This window comes from Drosophila willistoni, assembly GCF_018902025.1.
Source record: "Drosophila willistoni isolate 14030-0811.24 chromosome 2R unlocalized genomic scaffold, UCI_dwil_1.1 Seg167, whole genome shotgun sequence".
Taxonomy (NCBI): Eukaryota; Metazoa; Arthropoda; class Insecta; order Diptera; family Drosophilidae; genus Drosophila; species Drosophila willistoni.
The window spans coordinates 21,842,766-21,865,187 of record NW_025814050.1 but is presented as its reverse complement, the minus strand read 5'-3'; the positions used below and the strand labels follow the sequence as shown (position 1 = coordinate 21,865,187).

General features: G+C 34.4%; 1 protein-coding gene across 2 annotated transcripts; it reads right to left on the bottom strand.

The window, feature by feature from the left end:
- Positions 1 to 279: 279 nt before the first annotated feature.
- Positions 280 to 18,118, bottom strand: LOC6642180 (gamma-glutamyl hydrolase). 2 transcript variants are annotated; one of them, XM_047010605.1, is made up of 3 exons: positions 18,099 to 18,118; positions 1,434 to 1,630; positions 280 to 1,375 (listed from the first exon to the last, which is right to left on the bottom strand). In XM_047010605.1, exons 2-3 carry the CDS (start codon positions 1,601 to 1,603, stop codon positions 559 to 561), a joined length of 987 nt encoding a protein of 328 aa, XP_046866561.1. In that variant the 5' UTR covers positions 1,604 to 1,630; positions 18,099 to 18,118; the 3' UTR covers positions 280 to 558. The 2 variants fall into 2 exon arrangements, with proteins under 2 accessions (XP_046866561.1, XP_002065620.1); XM_002065584.3 differs by lacking the exon at positions 18,099 to 18,118 and having other exon boundaries at positions 1,434 to 1,672.
- Positions 18,119 to 22,422: the final 4,304 nt, after the last annotated feature.

Below are 22,422 nucleotides of genomic sequence, written 5' to 3'. Positions count from 1 at the left end.
TTGACTGCAACGCCCGCAGTTGCTTTTCTCCCACAGTTTGCTTTGTATCTGTACTCTTGTTCAATCTGTGAGATAAATTTGTTCTTGGCTTTTATAATAAAACTTGAAGACTTAATATTTACAACTCTAAAGTGATATTGTCTTTAAAAATGCGAAATCATTAGGCAATACATGAGTAAAATTTACTTAGGCAAGTTAATTTTCAACTAAACAAAAAACACCAAATTTATCTTAATGTAAGGTCACAGCTTTTAAATTTTCTTTTGGTTTTGTTTACATAAAAATATATATATTAAAGTTCAATCTATTGTAAAGATTGCACTAAATATTTGGGAATATCTTTTCGTCGGCGTCTACTGCATGTAAGAATGTTTTCAGGTAGGACAAAAATTGTGATTTTGCAGAATGAATCAAAAGTTGGACCCCTTCAATATTGCCATTCCTGACTTCTCATAGGTATACCCGAATAATTGGACGATAATAAAGCTACTCAAAGGCAATTAAGCTACTTAAAGACGATTCTGTAAATTATTATTATTAATATTCTAATAAAGAATCTCAAGATTCTCTGAGTTTGGGATAATCAACATTCTTTTCAAAGAGATAACACTGCAAAAACTTGGACTCCTTCAAGTGGCCACTAAAAACCGGTTGCCAGTTCCAAATGAGATGCTTTGATTTTTGTTCAGGGCTGGCAAAGCGAGAAAGATTGCGCCGACAAGCGTCTACAAAGATGTGGGCAAAAGATTGTGCCAACTCGATGGAAACTCGTGTATGGGAATGCTTCCAGTTGTCCAAGCTGGCGTATAACTGTTCGAAGGCAGCCCGTTCCGGATGAAACTGGCAACCAAACATGGGCCACTGGCGATGCTCTATCAAATTGATGAACTCCTTGCCATTGGCATCCGAATGAGTTGCCAGAATGTGCCAATCGTTTGATAGCTTGAAATGATCCAACTCGTTATTTGTTATGCAATATTTGTGATTGTGGCATGCAAAAGGTGAGCGGCCCATCTCATCGGCTAAACACTGCGGCAATTGTTGCAGCATTTGAGATTGCCTAAAGTCCTTGGTTAGCTGCATGGGTAAAGTCCTTCTAATATTCTCACAATCGGTTCGGACTTTCGTACTCTTAGCAGCACGTATGATCATTAGCTGGAATCCCAGACAAGTGCCCCATAGGGGAAAATACTTGCCAGCCCGGTTCATTTCTTCGGCCACATCGAATATATGATAGGCACTTTGCACACAGTCGTTTGTTAGGTCAGGTTTGCCTATCAAATCCGCATCATTGATGAACACAGCTCCCCCAGGCAATAGAATGCCATTCAACTGATTCATCATGTGTTCATAATACGAACGATCGCGTCCAATCCTGTGGAGCAGAGTCACTGTAAATATTTTTCCAAGCCAATTGTTTAATCCAATCTTACCAGATGGGCACAACGAAAGCTCCAGCTGCCTCCAAATGCTTCACATATGATGAGGCTATGAAACTGTGCCATTGTTTACCAAAATGCGAGGCCAGCTCAGTGGCCACATCGATGCACATGATGCCAATGCAAGGGGCATCCGTTTGTATTTCAACATGTTTCTGTTCCATCCTATTGTCTGCACGCAGTCAACAACACTGAAACAATATTTAAAATGAAATTTACTAAATTTATTTATATTTATTTGTGACATTTCAAGTGAGAAAGTTGTTTCAGTTAAAAGGAATCCTACAATTATTTATTTCAACGGGTTCTTATGCAATTTTTCGTCAATAAGTATATCAAGAAATCGGTTGTGATATCAAAATTAATGAATTATTGAGTAATGGAGTCCATAATAACCCGAAATGGCTTTCCATTTTCATTTTTATATAAAAATCTTGAGCTCTGTTCACCAGTGAAAATAATTTAAGATCCAGATTAAACAAGCATTGAATAAAAAATAAAGTCTTTTACTTCAAAAGTCAGTTCTCTCTGTTAAGTACTTGTCCTATCACTGTCATCTGTCATGGCTAAGCTGTCCAGAGACCAGCATAAGTCTTAAGAAATAAACCAGTTCGACTTTAGTAGATTTATTTTTTACTTATTGCAGAAAATGAAAGTCATGTATGTGCAGTCACTCAAATATGCAAATTAGCTTGTGAAAGTTAAACCTGAACTGAACTGAACTGGCCTAGGCCCAAGGATCAACCCACTCCCAGCTCTGAGACCAAGTATTTAGGTTAATGAATAGACAAACTTTCGACAAACTGAATGTGCAAACTTGTGCCCTAGAATAACCAAAACGACGTTTTTGGCGATGTTTTTAAACCACCGCTGCACGGAAGAGGTAAAATGCAATTCAACAGTAAGGAATATGATAGCAAAAAGGATGTACCTACATATGTATGTACCCATATATGTGTATGAATAAGCCGTCACGCAGGGGTGGATTACTTGAAGGAAGAAGTTTGTCAAGCAACTGACTTACAAACTCAGAGAATCAAGATTGCTTTATGTTTTTGGAATTCATTGACTTTTGATCACAACGAACAAATTTAAAAGCTATAACCACTAACCATAGAACAGTATGTTCTATATGTAAGCCCATTTTATCTACAACCATAAAAGGGATCTTTAGGACTTTTCCTTTATTTTATAATTAGTTTAAAATGTTGAATGCATCTCATCAGCAAACCTTCAATTTAGAGTAAAATAAACATATTTTAGCGTGGTATTAAAATAATGAATTCTATATTTAAAGGATTGCTTATGTCACTAAGCAGTCAGACTATATATCGATAGATTAATTAAGCTTGCATATTCTATTTTTTAAGTTTTCCACCAGTTAAGTTATTCCTTCCCTGGACAGCGACATCGGTTTCCGTTGCTCGGTTGACGTTGGTGGTGGGGGGCATTAGCAAGTGATATATGCAAAAATGTGAAACTTGTGTTTGACTTGCAGCTTTCTTAACCAAAAACTTGTACGTCTTTTAGTTCCTTCATCTTATTCGGCTTGGGCTCCCGCATATCCTTTGAATATTTCATCAGCTTTTATTTTCATTTTTTTTTTCCTTTCCTGTCGGTTGCAAGCCAAGTTACCGTGTAGTCGTTGTCGTCTCTAAGCCTATTAAGGGCATCAAACAAACATTTTGCAAAATTAAATGGGCATGTAAGGCAAGCACATGTCCTTCGTACTTTGCTTCGTGGTGCGCTTTCGTCCGACATCCTTCGCCAGTGTCTTTTGTGTAACTTTGCTTAAAATATTTCACATATTATGTCACACTTAAGGGATGTGCTCTTGTGTGTGTCCTCCATTTATGACCGCACACAACTCCTTTTGGCTTTGCAAAAAGGATTCCTCCATTCCATTCTCCATTCTGTGGGGATTTCGTTTGCCAAGAAAATGCTAAGCATTTTCAAATATTTATGAGCTATTAACACTTGGGCAAATCTCTCTTAAGGAAACGGTTGTGAGGGGTGAGGGGAGGCAAAAAAAACCAAACCCTCACCACAACTCCCCATTAAATCTATGGAAAATTTTTGAAATGATATATGAACTCTCGCGGTCACTCTAAAAATTATTTATGTCCTGATATACTACTATCTATGATGTGCTTTACCATATGATAAGTAGGCATAGGCCGTATACAAAATGTACTTAAATTCGTCATTAAAAATTGCCTAATGTAGCAAAATAATTTAATAGACTAATCAAAATGTTCAATTAACTTCATTTTAATTAGATTTTCTATGACAAAATGTTAAATTTTATATGTATATTTTCATGCTTTTGCATTTTTGTTTGGAAATTTGCTAAGTTGAGCAAAAATTGATAGAAAATTCCTACTCCTAGTCTAGTCATGCTTCTTTATAGAAATGAATTTCAAAAGTCATCTGTTTCTTTCAGGCAAAAAATGTAATTCTTGAGTACTGAATTTTACAATTTTAATCAACGAAAAATGAATAAAAAAGAAAATATGTAACTCCACTCCAAATCAATGCTGCATGTCTTTAATCACTTTCGCTATAAAATTCCAATCTTAATTTAGTAATTAAAGTTATTTTTTAAGCTTTAGTTTTTTCATTGAAACTTTTGTATTTTTGTATTTTTAATACGAATGTTTTTTTTTTTGTTTATTAAAACTTTCTGACAACATTTCGAAACAGTTTTATAAAACTTGTTTAATAAATATTATTTGAACCACTTTGCTTCGACTTTTACTGCGTCCTTTAGCCTGACCATCACCACCCCTCCCCTCGCCTTGGGTTGCGCTTTCTCCTGTCATAACTTAGGGCTTTCAGTAAAAGTTCGTATTGGGTCTACTTTAAGATCTTAAGCACTTGGCAACTTCTATTACAACCAGAAACAGAAAAATCACCCGCTCTGCGTTTTGGCAACGGGCTAAAGTTTTCTTTTTCCCTCACTCACTCTCTCTCTCTCTCTCTCTCTCTCTTTCTTTTAGTTGTTTGTTTGTCATGTGCAACGAGCCCACAAAACATATTTCCGTTTCATTTACTAGGCAACCGAAAAATAATAGCGAACAAAAATCGAAATACTTATATGTATGTATAAAAGAGAATAGAAAAAATGTTGGCCAAAATGCCACAGCAACAACAAAAAACAAACCATACCACACACAACTCCATAAACTGGCGACCCAAGTCAAGAAGGAACCAAAAAAAAAAAAACATTGTTTGTAACCTATTTGGCAGCAAATTTCATCGAAGCCCAAAAATTTGCTCGACCACAAAAATGTGTTCGCCAATCGAGCCAGAGAAAGCGGCAGAAAGCCGCGTAGAGTTTTCTTTAACGTTTTCTTCCATTTCTTTCGGGGTGCTGACACAACGTTTGCATGTCCTGCTGGTCCCTACTTCTCGTTACAGAGCTGCTGGAAGCTGCTTTGCTTGTTAGCCAAAAAATGTGCATTCCCTTCTAAAGAGGGATCTACTTCATATTCTGCTTCATATTTTTGGGGACCCAAAGCTTGCCAGACTTTAAACGACGCCAGCAAACCGACAACATTTTCATACCCTATGTAGGCCACAAAGTGCATTCGGTGATATTCGGTTTTTGGAAGAATTTGTCTCAAACGGTATTAACTCTTTTCATTTAGATAAAGAAACTCTTGATCTTCAGCAGTTATCTGCATATCACTTTCGTTTGGAATTAGAAATAAATGGAAATCGAAGTCATCAGAAGATTTATTTGATAGCTTTATTCAACTTCTATCATTCTGATTATACATTTTCTATAATCCACCTTTTAAGTTATTTGCATAGGGTATATAAACAGGTCTAAGCTATTTTTTTCTTTCTAGCATTCTTGGCACTGACTAGGATTCTTGCAATCTTTCTCTTTCTTCAGTCTCTTTGGACTTCTCTATTTTTCGCCGTCTCATTCGCTGGTCGACAAGATAAACAGCATTTTAGGCAAAGGTCTTGCTGTGTGCTCTCCTATACATATCTCTGTATGTAAGTAGGTGGCATTTCGGGTCCAGAACTTTTGGCTTTGTCGCGATAACTGCAACGATTTTCTCTCTTTCATTTCTAGTTTTCATATCGTTGGCCCGTGTCCCCTACGTCCAGAAATATATACACCCATATATATATGTGTTCATTGACCGCATTCATTTTGCCGCCATTCGGAAGGGTTTTTTTTTTGCAAATTTTTTGTTATTTTTTTTTGTCACATAAAAATGCATTGAAAGTGTATGGGCAGTTTCACATTGATTTTGTTTCGCATAAAGTTCAATGAGTTTGTAGAACAACGGAAGTTTTGGCCAGCTAGGAATATTGCAAACTCAACAGAAAAATTCTTGAAACTTCAAGAATAGAAAAATATGAAAATAGAATTTTAAAATTGTCCCTTAATAATAGGAAAATCTGATTATCTATAAAAGATACTTGTTGTTATCTATTGCATATAAATTATACTTGCTTAGATTGATTTCCCAGCCCAACAAGATTTTCGAGACGTCACGACGTTTGTTTAAAGCCTAAACCAAGCTTTTTGAATATGAGATGATATGAAATGATATCAGATCGATAGAGTTGATTCAATGAGAATTGTAAATACTCATCTTAGTATAACCACATAAACAAAGTAACTACATATGTTAGTTAGAAAATTAAAATTTAGTTTAAAAAACGAATTTCGCTCAGTGTTTTCCAGTAAAATTATGCATTTTACAATAACAATATATTACATACACATGTACCTATAGAAAACATACCTAAAAAGCCTCAAGGACCGGAACTTGAATGAAATTTGATATTAAAATCATATTTACATCACATACAGATAAATTAAGAAACATTTTTTACAGTGTAGTTATTCCATTATAAGTCGCTGTAGTTTACTATAAAAAGTAAATCATATTTTTTTTAAGAGTTCTTTAGTTTGTTCTAAACTCTAAAGCGTCAATAAAATTGCCTTTTATGAAATTTGTAAAATTAATGTTCCAGAAATATAAACGTGAATTTGTAGTTTATTTGTTTTTAAGTATTTCGTTAGCTTACATTAAATTTTATGATACACGTAGCAGTCCTCGGTAGATGGGTTGTCTAAGTGGCTCAGTCATTTAGGCAAATGAACAACGAGGATCCGAGTTCGAATCTCAGGCCAGTGTATGGATGTAGTTCTCGTCTAACCCGAAGGCCTTAGTTGCCAGTGCTTGTAAAATATAGTTAGGTTGATAGCTTATATTATATCCTATACTTTAATAATAATAATATGATACACGTATTTCACTTATCTTATTTCGTTGCTGATATATCAACGTATATCGATTGATTAGTTTTTGGACTAAGGGACAATCGATAGTCGATGGGAAGTAAGTGACTTGATCTTGATCTACTAAGAAATCGAAAAAGTCCGGAATTAACATAAATAGAAAAAAATAAGTTTCCAGCTTCATTTTTTTTTTTTAATGAATTATTTATTTTAGTTTGAATGGCATTTTTACAATTGAAAAAATCGATAAAAGTAAATCGATTAATCAAAAATTCTGAACTAACAGCACTTAATTTAAAGAAGGGTGAAGAAAGAAAATATTCACAATGGATAAAAATTGAAATGCAAAATTATTGACGTTTTTAACTATTTCTTCAATAGTTATAGCAGTTTATTGTAAAAATTTTAATCAAAAATCACGTAAAGTGTTGCCAAATGAATTGAGTTCATAACTAATTAGTTAAAAATTTGGCTCTGGCTATTTACTCACGGTCACAGAGGACTTTTTCTTTCTTTGTCTTAGTTACTCACTATGGGAAAAGTATAAAATGTATATACATATATATGTATAAATGGTCTTTTATTTGTGTATGTGTGTGTGGTTTTAGAAAAACTTGCGAATTTATAATTTCTATTAGCGAAAATGTTTTCGCTCAGATCGTAAAAATGCCGCCAACTGACATTTGACAGTCCACTCTGACTGCACTTAGGCTAATTCAACCACTAAAACCAGTCGCATATAAACAAACACAAGTATGTACACATACATATACATATGTAGATATTTGTCGGCTTGCATATGCAAACACACATTTTGTGTGTCGTTTTGGCATTGTCGACCATTGTCACAACATTTTGATTTTGATTTCATTGTTGTTGCTGTTTAAAGTCATACAAAACCGAAATTACCGCAAAATATTTACATACAGCTATAAATTTATTTGATTTGTTCAAGGAGAGAGAGAGAGAGAGAGAGGAAAAAGAATCGAAAAAAGAGAAAAATCATTGGGCAAGATTATTTTGCAGGAAATTAAAAACCACAAATCTAAAATGTTTGAAATATCCGGTGGAACAATTAATTCATTAATGCACATCGAAAAATGACACAGTAAACCGCTCATTGCCAGGTACATAAAAACGGAAGTGTAATCAGTGTGGCGATAAAAAGAAACCAGTCACAAATATTTAGTAAAAACAACGACCCAACAAATACCCTTTTATAAATTTTAAGGCACAAGCCCAAGTTCAGTGCGGACTACTTCAAATAGGCTAAGGCTACATATACAACATGTAAATCGATAAATTTTGAAAAGGATCGTCTCGTCATTTGGGTATAACAAGTGCAAAATATATGTACCTTAACAGTTCTGAAGATGTCAATAATACTTAAATTGCCAAATGGATCTCATTAAAACCTGGTTTCAAAATGGGCTAAAAAGAGAGGCCAAACCAATGCCTTTTTTTTCTCTTTACTTCAATGTAAATTTCTTGATGGACTATTAAGATTTTACATTTATCAAACATTTTTGAAATAATCTGATTGAGTAATGTAAAGTAAGGCACCTGGAAAAATTAGGTTTTCTTGAATATTTCGAAAACAAGACCTAAAACAAAAGTAAGGCCGTTTTCGAAATCAGCTCACATTTTATTTAAGCGCTTCTATTATACTTTGGACTTACATATTTTACTTCATAATAGTATTAAGAATCTTCGAGAATCAGTTTTATGATCGTATAACTTGTCATATACTTTTTATATGGATATTTGTCAAGTCCTAAGGCTTATACCTATTTTTTTGTCCATGAGTGTAAGAATCTTGTGATAGATTAATAAATATAAATATTTAGGAATTAATTGTTCCACCGGATATTCTCAAAATATAATACAATTTGCGATCCTTGCTTATGTCTGGTTATAGCTCTTAATTAAATAAAGAAAGGACTAATTTGTTAGATGCTTTTCTTTTGTCGAAGCTTCCTTTTTGACTATCCTTCAATTACAGGGTGTTGAAATTAAAACGGCGGCTGCTGCTGTTTGCATCGATAACGTGTAACAGTAAATGCTGTTGTTATAACTGTTTTTTTTTTCGCATTTCATTTCATTTCATTTCATTTCAATTCGCTGTCGTTCATTATATGGGCATTATTAATTTAAATATTTGTTGCATACACATAGTTTAAAATGCGACGCATCGGAATGCATATTGATGATGCTTTAAATGCAGCGGCCACCAATTGACCATGCCCACTCGATTGCAGCACCTGCCCCTCATCTATATAGACGCAAACAGATATTTGATTAACGTATGTACATATATGGTATAATACAATTTAGCGCTTTTGTCGGTGAACGGGTTTAGCAGATGAATTCTTACTGTCTCTCTCGCTTTCACTTCATATTGTTGCCAGTTTTTTTCGTTTACTATAATTATTTAATGACTTTTGTGCATTGCGCGCATTGTTTATTAACAATTTTAATTTTGGGTTGCTGGCAATTGGTTGGTTGGTTGGCCATTGAAATGTTTACGCTTCAATTAGTCGACAATTCCAAATCCGTGTGGTAATCAGAGGTAGGTATAGAAGGCGGATGGGAAAACCGAGGTAGTCTGACAAATAAAAAATTAATTGCACATTAATGCAGCGAAACAGTTTCAGAATATAAAATAACAATTAATAAAATGCTCGTACTTAACGGCCTATCTCCCTTATCAATATCAATAGAATTGTTCCATTGTACAAATATAATAAAAGCTATGTTAATTGCTTCATTCATTGTCAATATGTTATTAATTAATTCAACATTATTTCAAGCGTAGGTAGAACTAAAAAAACAAAAGCTTATTAGTTGCTTAATATTCTTAAAATAAAGTTGATAAAGTTGTCAATTGCTTTACTTTAAAAGTTTTGGAATTTTGAAATTAATAAGCCATAAAAATTGTAAAAAGTTATACTTATAGTTATTCATATTCATATTAATTACATCTATAACGATGTATCTGGGCATCAAGGTCAGTACTATTCAATACTATCAATAATCAGAGAACTTGAAATTGTTGAACTGACTATGTTCTTCGTTTCGAAATTTATTAATTTGTTTGTTTGTTAGCTACTTCTAAAAATATTAATACAAATTGAAAAGGTATTTGGATTAAAGATGCATTGGATCCAGGGATTTCAGACACCAAAGTCGTCCCTGAAAAGTATGCTATAAATAATTTGTATAGTGGGGAATTCAGTAAAACGAAAATGGGAATGACAATATTTCCGACTTTTAGCTAAGATTGCCTTGTCGGAAAGACTGGACAGCGACATTAAAAAAAAGTTTATTTTTTTAGTTTATTATAATCCAATACCCAATCTATTAATTTTAAACAGAATTATTTTTGTTTACTCCCAAACCGATGGGAAAGAAAGTCATCAGTAGGTAATTTCTAATGGGGTAAAATAAATAAAAATGTAAAAAAAGTGCAAAGAATCATATTTATTATCTATGTAGGTATGTGTATTTATTTAAATATTTATTAATGTTTAATAAAATTTTCAAAGTTTTCATTTAAATGCGTTGTTTATACGAACAAGAAGCACGTTTTATTTCTTTTTAGAGTAGACAAATTGTGGGATATTAAAATAGATTTGAGGTCTCTTTTTTGTTTTGCTTTTATGCAATTTATCCAGCAGGAGGTCAATACCTTTATTGTTCAAAATCAATTAAGCATTGTTAAAGTTGACTGGACAATTGAGCACAAAAAAATTGAAGTATATTATGGGCAGAATGGGACACCGACATATGGACACTAATTGTGATAATAATGCGTATTTAATGGATTCGTTGATATACAAATTCAACCGAGTGTGGGAAGTATTTTAACAAAATGATGAATGGAATTCAATACTTTAACCTAGATTAACGCATTCATGGAATGAATATCAATTGATACGTGTGCAGTGTTCCTCTTTTCCTCGAATCGAATGAAAAATTTAAGAATTCGCTTTGTTAGTTGAAAATTTTTAACTGTTTGCTCTTACATTTTTCAAGTGCTAAGGGACAAAACTAACAGGAAAGGATTATACTTTATACTGAAGACAAAGTGTCCTGTTTTCATTCTTCTTCTTTTTGAACAACATATATAGAGAGTAAGTATCAACTTATATTGACCTGGATTAATATTGGTTGGAGTATACGTATTTTTTGCATCTTCCTTCGTTTAACACCTACAGATGATTTCACAATTTATTGACATATGCATAGAAAACTTTATTTTATTTTCCAAGTCACCGAATTATAATAAAAATCTTACAAATAGAAATCAAAGCAAATCTTCGTTTGACATTACTTTACGAATATCACAACAATTGTGTTCAACAATCTATTTGGTGTACAAACATATATGGGATGATGCCAAGAACCTAAGCTTGGAATTTTATATGCTGACGTTTGATTATCGACACGCTATACTGCGTTTGGGATTTTCATTCTTGTAGTCAGAAAATATGTTCCTACATATATATAGAAGTGTTATTTGCAACGAAATCCATGCGAACTCGATATACCTTTTAGTGAGTTTGAATGAAGACAGATTCGACATGCTGGACCAAAAAGTAATGGCCTAAGTAGCTGGCTGTTCTATAAATTAGTTTATATAAAGTGACTTTGTACTTAATAGAAAACTAATATACCTTTTTTGTAATGTTGATTAGCGGGTATTTAGAGTAAAAAGTGCTGCCATGTGGCCCAAGTAAAACAACTTCCTGGCGATGGTAAGGAGAACAAAAAAGGCATTGTGAATGTATGCCACATATAAAAATGAAAGCCAAAGATGCCAAACATTTTGTGCTGGAAAATATGTTGAGATGCTGCTGTTGCTGACTCTGCTCTGCCGAGCTTCTCTTCTTTGCTCTCTTGTTGGCCAAGCTGTTGGCCGTTTGCTTGACAGTCATTTCCAATAACTTCATTTTTCCGTAGTTGAGCAGAGATTGTGTTGCAGATTGCAGATTGGATGCAACAACAGACCCAAACTCAAACTCAGACCCATATCTAGGACCAAGTCCAAACCAGGCCTTGTCATGTGGCTGCCAGGACCACAACAAGAACAACAACAAGAACAGCAGTAGCAACGATGGCAAAAAAAAAAAAAACAGCATTGCATTGATAAGGCAAAATCAGGTCAGAAGTGTGAGACGTATACGTAATATGAAAAGTATTTTTCGTTTGTTTGTTTGAGGAAATTCTCATTCCTTTGTGTGTCTCTTTCTCAGCATACATGTGTGTGTGTGTGTAAGTTTCTATTCAATCTGCATGAGTTTGTGTGTATGATGTGTATTTGTGTTTGCGTCTGTTTTTTTTTGCCTTTTTGTTTGTTCGAAGCTCAAGTATTTTCAGAGCTGCCAAAAATAAACGTCGAAGTCGAAGGCTTCCAATGAGTTTTTCACATACTTTCCTGTGGCTGTGTTTCCTACTGAAGACTGAGTTCTTCAAGAAGCATTGTAAATGCCACAGAAAATTTTGAATAATTGAAAAACAACTTTTTTTTTTGTTTTTCTATAATTGTACAAAGTTTAATGATATTGGAATTAACCTGCAAACACTTTCGCTAATCTAATTATAAGTTAACTAAACATCGGATTGCCAAATAAGATAAGATAAATTAATTTATTTTGGATTTTTGGAAAAGTTGCTCTAGGCAAAGTTCAGGCTGCGGTCAAGTTCATTTCAAATAAACACTAAAAATTGTTGAGACATTGTTAGTCTTGTTTCATTTTTTATTTTTGTTTAGTATAATAATAAGATACATGAGTTAAATACATACATGACAGTAGCTCAAAAATTAAAATTAATGCATTAATGATGGAAAAATCAAATTAAAAACAAAGAACATATCCTGCATGCAGTATTTCAAAGCCAACCGTATGCAGGATATGTCCTTTGATTTCAATTAAGTTATCAATATGATATCAAATAAAGATTGGTTCTCATTAAAGAGGATAATATTTATTTTTGTGAAGAATTTCCTTGAGTTTTCAGTTTGGTTAACACAGGTGGGTGTTTTTTTTTTAAATTTTAATTAATAAAACAAATCAGAAAAGGAAGGAATGAATTAACTATAAATTGTTTATTAACTTTTTTTTTTGCAGGATGCTTGATATACAACAATAACGTATACACAGATTAGACCTATGTAGGACTGTAAAAAAGCATTAAATTTGCTTCTTAAATTATGCTGAAAAGGTATTTATTGGGCTCCACAAATTGTGAACTATTTATTTGCCACATAACTCCAAAAATTTTTATTGACAATGTTTGCTTAGAGTGTTCTTTTATAACCACTAGTATTTTTTTGAAAAGTGTAAGATGTAAAGTTTCCCCATTTCAGAGCCGCCTCTGATACACAGGGTATCTATCATTTATTTATTTCTTTTCATTAGTTAGGTTATCGTTTTTATGAATCAGCAGTCTGGAAGTCATATATTGCTATATAAATGTTATTATTTGTCCACATAAAATATAAGAGTATGTAAAATAATGTTTGCACTTTTTGAAACCAAATTCCAATAGTAAAATTTGTCATTTGGTTGTATTTAGTAGTGGTAAATCATTTTAATTCGAGAGGCATTAAAATTTTTTTCAATCTTTTAATGAAAGTGCTGTTTCTATAGGAATTTGTATCGGTTTTATAACCGACTTCCATAGTTTAGGTACTTAGTCATAAAGTATTTTAAACCAATCGAACACTTAAAAATATGTAAACAGCTGAATTGAAACGTATTCTGGCATTTTGTAAGTGAAATTTAAAACCCACAAGGATTTGCCTTCAAACTTTAATTCTCAACGCGCATTTCGATTTAAATTCGAGACAGACAAGCCAGGGACAGGGACGTAAGAAGAGAAGGCGTGCAGGCAAACCGAAAATTTCACACGCAAATCCCATAAATACACGCAGCAGCCGCCGACGCCAAAATAAATTATCTGAAATGTTTCGCCCACCTAGAGCTCCTCACCGTGACCGCCCTCCTTCCTCCGCCATCCCACCACCATCACACCACATTTGAAATACAAAACAAATAGCAAACAGAAAAAACAAAAAACACAAATACACATACTTCAGCCAAAAATTGGCATGCAACATCCGGTGGTGGCTGCGCTTAGAATTGCAACAAACAAGAGAACTTTTGCCTCCCACTTCTAGGCAGCAAAACAAATGTCGAATTGAATGTCAGAATATTATTTCGATTCTAGTTTGCGGGGGGCAATGAGTGAGTTTGGCAACGGGTGAAGCAGAAGGAGAAGTGCGGGAAATGACATCAGTATTCACTCTCTTTTGGTTCTTGGCTATGTGTGTAAGCCAAAATGTATGTGCATGAAAATAACTGAATACGATATGCAAACACGAAGCAGAAATGAATTTACCATACATATATACATATATACAGGGAGATCGGCTGGAAAAGATTTAAGCTACTTTTTCTAACAAAAATATTTCTGACACTTGGCAAAGGCGACTGTGTTGGCAAATTCTACTTGTTTAAAAGCAAAATTCGGTAAATATTTACTTAAGCTACTTGAGATTTCAGTGTTGAAAAGTGAAAAAATCGGCTAAAGCTAGATTTCAGTGTTAGCAAATGCTACTTTTTTATTTGGCGCGATGTTTGACCGCCCTGGCAGCTAAATATTTTACTCTAAATTATAAAATTAAGGAATATTCTGCTGCTTTGGCATCCGAATATTGAATTCTAAACTATATAAGTTCTCTAAAATCAAGAAATATTGTAACTCAACAATATCGTTTGTTGAGAATAATGCGAACAAAATTTCAAAAAAGACCGAGTATTCGAGTATCCGAAATTTGGCATCTGGCAACACTATCGCAAAATTTGACAGCTTTTTTATCCGGAAATAGCTACTTTTAGCTATAATCCCTCTAAAAACATAATTTTTCTTTTGCTAATTACAAAAAAACTACATAATAAATCGCTAAGGCGCATCTGAAGTCGTGCTCGTGGAATTTTTCTCTTTCGTTTGATACCAAATTTATGTAGTTTAAGCGCGTTTTGGGCCCGAGTAACGTAAGTAAATATTTACCATCTGACAGCAAAAGCAGCAGCAAATAACCGAAATAGTTAATTTTGACCGCAGCAGCAAACAGCAACATTCCGAAAGCAAGAAACCCGACAGCAGCAGCAATAGCAAAAACCTGAAACAGATTGCTTTGATAGCAACAGCCAAATTATACATTTTAATAGGAACTGTTCCGACTGTTGCTTTTGGCCAAGTTCGGAAGTCGGCGGAAGCAGAAGTCGAAAGTTGTAGATATATAATTTTTAAAGTTGATTCACATGTGAAACATTTTTTTTTAAAAGTAAATCATCAGTTAGAAATCATTTTGACGCAATCTGCAAAAGCTTTATTTAATAGTTTATGAAGAACTGTCCAGTAATCCAGTAATCTACTAAATGTATTAACTATTAACACATTTTCTTAAATTTTGCCTATGATTCTGGTATGTAAAAGATTTGTGTTCTCTTCCTGTTTGACTGAGGATGAGAGTTTTAATGATTGGATTTGAGATTTGGTTTGTAAAAACTTGTCACTTTAAAGATGATAATTTGTTCGCTCCTTGGAATAAATATTTTTAAAATCAAGGGTTGATCCATGCACATGGTGATTTTATTTTTGGAATCCTTACTCATAACTCATATTTATATTCGTTGCCATTGCACCACTGTCTTTTATTTTTGTAGCTCTCTTACTCATTTAGTTGCAAATCACGCAACATTGTAAACATTTGTAAAAACAGCTTTAAAAAAAAAAAAACGAATTTCGAGTTGCCAGTTGAATGATGAGACATCAATCACGAACAAGCACGTTTGTCAAGCCCCTGCGAAAACGCACTGTCAAATTCACTGAATGCCATCCTCAGCCACGCCCCCATACATCCTTACGTCCGTTACATACAAATATATATAAGATACAAACATATATTCGTAAGAGCAACACATACCGAAAATCCCCATGCTTAAAGTTTTCACATTTCGATTTTTCTTTTCCTACCGAACTGACAAAAGTTTTCCTTTAGCTTGACTTGACTTCAGGACCGTCTGTCCGTCAGTTCCCCTCACAAAACTTGAGAATGGATCGCAAGCATTCATTTACCTGCAACATTTTCTAATGACATCAAAAGCAACAAAAAATTTGTTGCTTGTTGCGACATTAAGATTGATTAGTTTCACTCTCTCCCCTTAACAAAAAAAAAAAAAAAAAAAAAACAAACTTTTTGTTACAAAAATTTATGCGCTTCAACTAGATGATGGAGGAGTTGCCATGTTTTTGCAGTTCCACAAATAATTTCTATTTCTTTTCCTTTACTTCTTTTCCCTCAATGTTTACATAAATTTATTTGTGTTGCGTTGGTGTGTAAGGAATAATTCTTATTTAATAACTATAAATAGTTCGTTAAAGGGGGCAAAATATTCCAAATTAATCATAAAAGGCCAAAGTTTGTATACTCTACCAAATGGTTTATCAAAAATATATATTTCTATTGCCTTTTCTATGCGAGAATCTTTAACTTTACATTTGCATAGTATAGCAGAGTGAAAGTGAGATTTCAAATTGCTGCATACTTTTCAGCTGCTCAACTATATTAATATGCATTCTGTGAAGCTGTTAAAACATTATTTAATGCACATAAAAGTTTCCTATGTAAGGGTATAAAAATCGCTTTATCATTTCGGAACACACACTTCAGGATAATTGCTCGAACTTGAAGAGGGAAAGCGTCATTAAGTTGAGTGTTGTTTGACTACATAAATGAAACATTTGTTGCTTGTTGTTTTGTCTGAATGTATGTCTATCTGTTCCTTTCTCTCTGCCTTCCCTTCTTTTTGTTGCCGTTTGTGTCGTTTAAATGTGTTGCAAACAGGATGGCCAAATGGGCAGGATATTTAATAAACAAAAACTTAGTGTTTCTGCCGGTCATAGTCCCCGCACATTTATTGCAGTGGCATTTGTGCCAAAGTTATTAAGTTGTATGTTTCCAGCAAAAGCATTGAAGTGCCCCATAAAGCGTGTGAGAAGAGGGGGCCGTGCGTTGAAGTAGTTCATGTACTTATTTAACCATTGAAGTGTAGTTTTGATCCACCCACATTTCTGAGCAAATGTTTTTTCATATTTCTCAGAGCAAAAGAATTTATAGGAGGTCAATGACCCTCTGCTATTCTGACAGTTTCCAATTATGTTTATTTTAGTAGTTGAAAATTTGATCTTTTAATAAACTGATAAGAAACATTCTTCTTTTGAAAACATTAATTTCCAAGAATTTTGCTGATAATCGCAAACAATCATTCACGAATTTCAAGGTCTTGTGCACCGCACTATAAACATTTGAAAGATCAATGATAATAAAAGTGGGTTGGCTAATGCTTTTCTGTCTGTCCATTTGCTTGAACAAAAAGATCTTGTTACAAACAAGCTGTTAATCGATATATCCACAAAAGAACATTCTAACTGATTACTGTACGTGAAAGGTAAAGGCTTAGTTCGATAGTTAAAGAATATTAATTAAGAACCTACTATATTCACTTTTATAAAAAGTTATCGATAGACATTTGGAAATGTCAATAAATAGCTTTGTAGATTAAAGATTGCGATTCCGAGAATCTCTTTTCAAGGTCTGTTTATTATAAATTATACTCTGTAAGTTTTGATGGTGTCACGCGGGCTGAAAAATAACGTGAACGTGAACGAATAGCGATGCAAAAATCATATAAATTAGACTCAAGCCAAGAAAATAATTCAGTTGTTCGAAGATTTTCAAGCTGCCGCATCGTCAAAATTGGAACTCGAAATAGAAACCATGATTGACATCAGGAATATTTTAAAACTCCTGTTTATATGCCCTTACACACTTACTCTCTGACTCAGACTCTGATGTTGATTGGCACATTTTCCATGGGTAGCATTGGAGCCAGAATATTGCAATGAAAAATAAATTGAATTGAACATAGTAGTGCATTGCTTTTCTTTTAATTATCTTTATCTGTGTCAGGTGGGGGCTGCCCGAGGGTTTTCAATACCAGCCTTAAGCCGATGCGCTTTGTTAGTTTCAGACAAAAATGAAGGCTTTTGTCCGCTAATTGTTAAAGCTACACATCCAAGTGTAGCCAAATGTATTATGGCTTGAAATAAATCACATAAATATAATTAAATCACTTAAAACGAAACGTATGATATCTTTTAGTCAATCTGGTTCTGTTTAGTTTGAACAGAATTATAATTTCTTTTGTAGATCTGTAAATTACCAACTTGAGCGTTTCTTTATTAGCGATCGTTTCTATGTTATAACATAGTTGGCCAAAAGCATCCAAATTAAGATTTTTCTGTTGTAGACAATTTACCACTTTTGCTGTTTTTTAATCGATCTATACACCAGGAAGGTTTAACAAAGACTAATTACAAAGATCTTGCAATGATTTTGGGGTGCACCTTTTGAATATATATTAGTAGTATTAACAGGAACGTGCAAATATTTAAATTGCCAATTATTTCATTCACACGTTCGAATCAGTCGTGATCGTATACAAAGTATAGAAAGTATATGCGTGCACAGTGACTAAAAATAAAGAATTGGTTCAAACAGTGCATGTTTATTTAAGCTTGTTTAGTGAAATATTTTTGGAAATTGCTCTGCAGGGGCTTGAATCATCTATCTATCATCTAGCATAGGGTACCATGTGCATGTGTGGGTTGGTGGTTGTACACAAAATTAATTAATAAATCGAAATAATGCCTGAACATATTGAATCACCATCGATTGCATTTACAAGTGAGCCATGTGCAGCACTTGGGGCGAAATTTTTGCTAAAGAAAAGAATCAAATCAACAAAAATAAAAGAAGTGAAAACAGAATGAATGGGGAACAAAAATAATATTGGGGTAAGGGCAGAACAGAGAAGAGGGCGACAAATGTAAAGTTTTACACTCAAATGAATTACAACCAAATAGAGGAGAAAACCAAACAATGGAAACCCCAATCCCCCCAAGGGAATAATGGGAGAAAGAAAATGTATTGCACAGGGAGAGCGAGAGTTTTCCTACTGTAAAATTAAAACTCGCGCGCGAAAACATTTTATGGGCAGCCATATAAAAAAAGAAGAGATGGATAGGGAGAGCGAGTGAGCAAAAAAAAAACCAGAGATAGACAGAGAGAGAGAGAGAGGGACAGAGAGATAGAGGAAAACAGTTGAGGGAAAACAACTGGGGGAAAATTGCAACTATATAGGGCAACTAATTTGCTCATCGCTCGTACAAATCAAAGAAACATTTTGCGTTTGTCGTAGCTCAAACTTGGTTTTTATTGGGCCATTTCTACAGAGCGAAGGACGTGACTTAGTCCTTGGTATACGAAATCAATTTCCTGCTGGTGCTGCTGCTGCTCTTTCTAAATCGATTTCAGTTTGGTTAACCTGCCAAAGTCTGAAAAACTTTTCACGATTGAAACAAACAAATTTTAACAGGATTATCGTAGGTGTAGAACAAAAGGAGGCAGCGGCCTACAATTGTCCTCGGTTAGCACAAAGTTTTTGCCGTGTGTGTTTCTGTGTATGTGTGTGTGTATTTCCTCTTTATACGCTCAAATAAATCAAAAATATATTTATATTGTTTGCGTGTTGTGTTGCGGCTTATTTGTTGCATAATCAAATCGAGAGCCAAGCCGACAAGGGAGAGAAATACAAATAATATTACGCATACGTCCCATTGTCATTGTGTTGAACAAACTCATTTGTTGGCCTTTCTCTACTACTTTTTCCTTCTCTCTTTGAAAAAGGGTTCTTGGCGTTTGCCTTTCTTTATTTATTTTTTGTGTTGTTGTTGCTGCTGCTGCTTTTGTTGCCTTTTAGGTATACTTATCTGTGGCACTGTGTCAGGGCTGGCCAACAATTATGTGATGAACAAAATAAGAACACAAAACGTTGAAAATTAGTAACATTTTCTTGTCTCCTCATTTCTTTATTCTGTCGTCCTCCTCATCCTCTTCATTATCATCATCATCATCGTTATCATTCCCATCATCATATTGTTTTCATTTTCCCAAAGAACTTAATTTCTGTTTTCTAATAAAGACACAGAAACCAGGACACACTAATAATGTCGAGCTTTTTGGCTTTGTTTGTCCCCTTTGGTGGTCGCTCAATCATCATTTTAGGACCTACTCAAGTCGACCTAGTTTACAAATTTGTACGCTAAGTTGATATAGTTAACAAAAAATCTGTTAATTAGCCATTAAGGACTTTAAAAAGAAATGACGCACATGTAAATTCACCTGAACACAACTGGATTTTTGGGCTTAGTAAAAAGTTCAAATAAATCGTAAGAAATATCAAAATATTAAGTTAACTTTCTGCTCATTAGACTAGTTACTATCACATTTAAAAATGCAAAGTTTCCATAATATTTAACATCATACTAAAAATGCTTAAATTTCATAGAAACTTGACTTGAGTTAAAAAGTTTCTTATTTCAATATTTATGAATGCCTTGTTATGGTTTCGCTTGTCCATTCGCCAGCCTTGTCATAAATATTCAATTATGTTTGACCTTTTTGTCCTTTCAGAACTGCTGAATAGACAATTCACTTTAGTCCTTTCAATGCAATTGAAGAGTTTGGCTCACTAAATGCCATACAACTTTGTTTCACCAGAATGCAATTAAAATTTTCAGCCCAAGAGCCAATGAACTTCGCACTTTTTGGCAAAACTTACTACTATAGACCCACTTACAACCAAACGTTCGCAATGATGATAACGATGTTGGCTAGTAAACGTTACGGAGGGGTTTTTTTTTTGGAAGAATTGAAGGAAGAGCGTTAAGGCAAGCCGCCTGTGTTTGATTTATGAGAGTTTTGCCTTGGCGTTGCAAAATTAAGCAAAGCGTAATACAATATATACACAAAAATATGCAGCGAAAAATTTCATAAACACATAATGCTGACAGGCTGGCTATGCACTGCAAGAAATAACTAAGAAAACAATTAAAGGGCAAAGAAAAAATAGTATTTTTTTTACCAATTCTCAAGCAAATATGGCAAATGGAAACAGGAATCGATTCAGGGTACAAAGTATTTGCTGATGAAACTATTTCCTATAAACTATTGAGGATTTTTCGCCAAACTATATTCAAATTTTATGCCCAGTGTATGAACATTAGGGGAGAATGTATAACTGCAGCTCTCTTACATGTCTTATAAACAGAAAATTATGAAAAGCGGCTTTTCGAAAAAGAAAACGAGCACAACAAGTACACACTGTAGGATGGCTGGGTTGCGGGGTTTTGTGAAAAATGACGAAGCACAGACAGTGACTGCAGAATGTATACGTATGTGTGTGTTCGTCATGAATATTAGATGAATGGTAGAACACCCTATTATCCCGAACGTACGCCCTCGAACTTAAGCAGGAGACTAAAGGACAGTCGTGGAAGGCTTAACTTGAAACGCAGAAAATGAAATGAAATAAAATGCTGCCGGACGCCTGCCCTATCTCTTTGGTTTAGCAACAAGACGACGGAGATGTAAAGCAGGATGGGATGGAGCTGCCTAGGAGCTAAGGCAAAAAACGACTATGGCACTACTTCTCTCTCAACTGGCAGTCTATAGACTTTAGGACTCTCTGGACTGGAGGCCATGCGGTCGGCATAATAAATAATGACCGGCATTCCTTTGTTGTAATTGAAAATGTTGGTCATTCCGGTGGAGAAGCTCAACGCGCCTTAAAGCAAAAATGATTGCCATACTTTGGTGCAGTTCCGAGACCATGGCAATGCAGTCTGAGGTTTGCGGGGCAGGCGGCTTGGGTACTGATTCACGTACTTTTTCAAAATTCAAAACAGGCATCATCCGTGTTGGCATTAGCCAGGCGAGCAACTGGAACCAGACTTTGCTGCCTCTGACGCTGATTGGTGGCTTAAATGCGGCTGAGGATTCTGGGTGGGTGGCGTCGGATCTGGGGGTGGCTGCTGGGGGCTGAAGGATGTTCTTTTCGAAGGTGGTTCGAGGTTGGAGGAGTCGCCCGCGGATCATGCATAATTATGCAGGCACGCTGTCGTCGCGCATTAAAAATGAGCCAGCAGGCAACACTTGTTCAAAGACTGAAATTGATATTGGTGCGACGCGTTGGCATTGCCGATGATGGGTGGGAGAGCATCTCCTTAGCAGTGATAAATTGCACTTGCTGAAAATGTTTTATTGTTGGTTTATTGATTGGCAATTCCAATGCAAAGAGATTTGATTGATTCAATTTTCATTGAAAGACGATTGAAGGCAAAATGTTGCAGATTACTTAATAAATATCAGTCTGTTCAAGGACAAAACTTGAACAAATTTTTAAAGACCTCATTCTGTTAGACGTTGTACCATAAATGTTATTCTGAAGTTTTAATTCTTCTCTTTAAGTGTTTTGTTTCTCAGGGTCAAAGTTTGTTTGTCCTCTTGTTAAATCTCACTACCAACAAATTCACAAAAAAAAGCCACTTATACAATTTCTCAAATATTATTATAAATACAATAATAATGTGTAGGTAAGTATATCATAAACAATTTCTTCAGAAGATGATTAAAATGATTGTCCAAATATTTTTTTTTTTGTAGGCCGATTTTTTTTGTAGCCGACTAAAACTATGCCAACCCCCTCGAGATATTTTAGAATTTGTATTTATATATGTAAA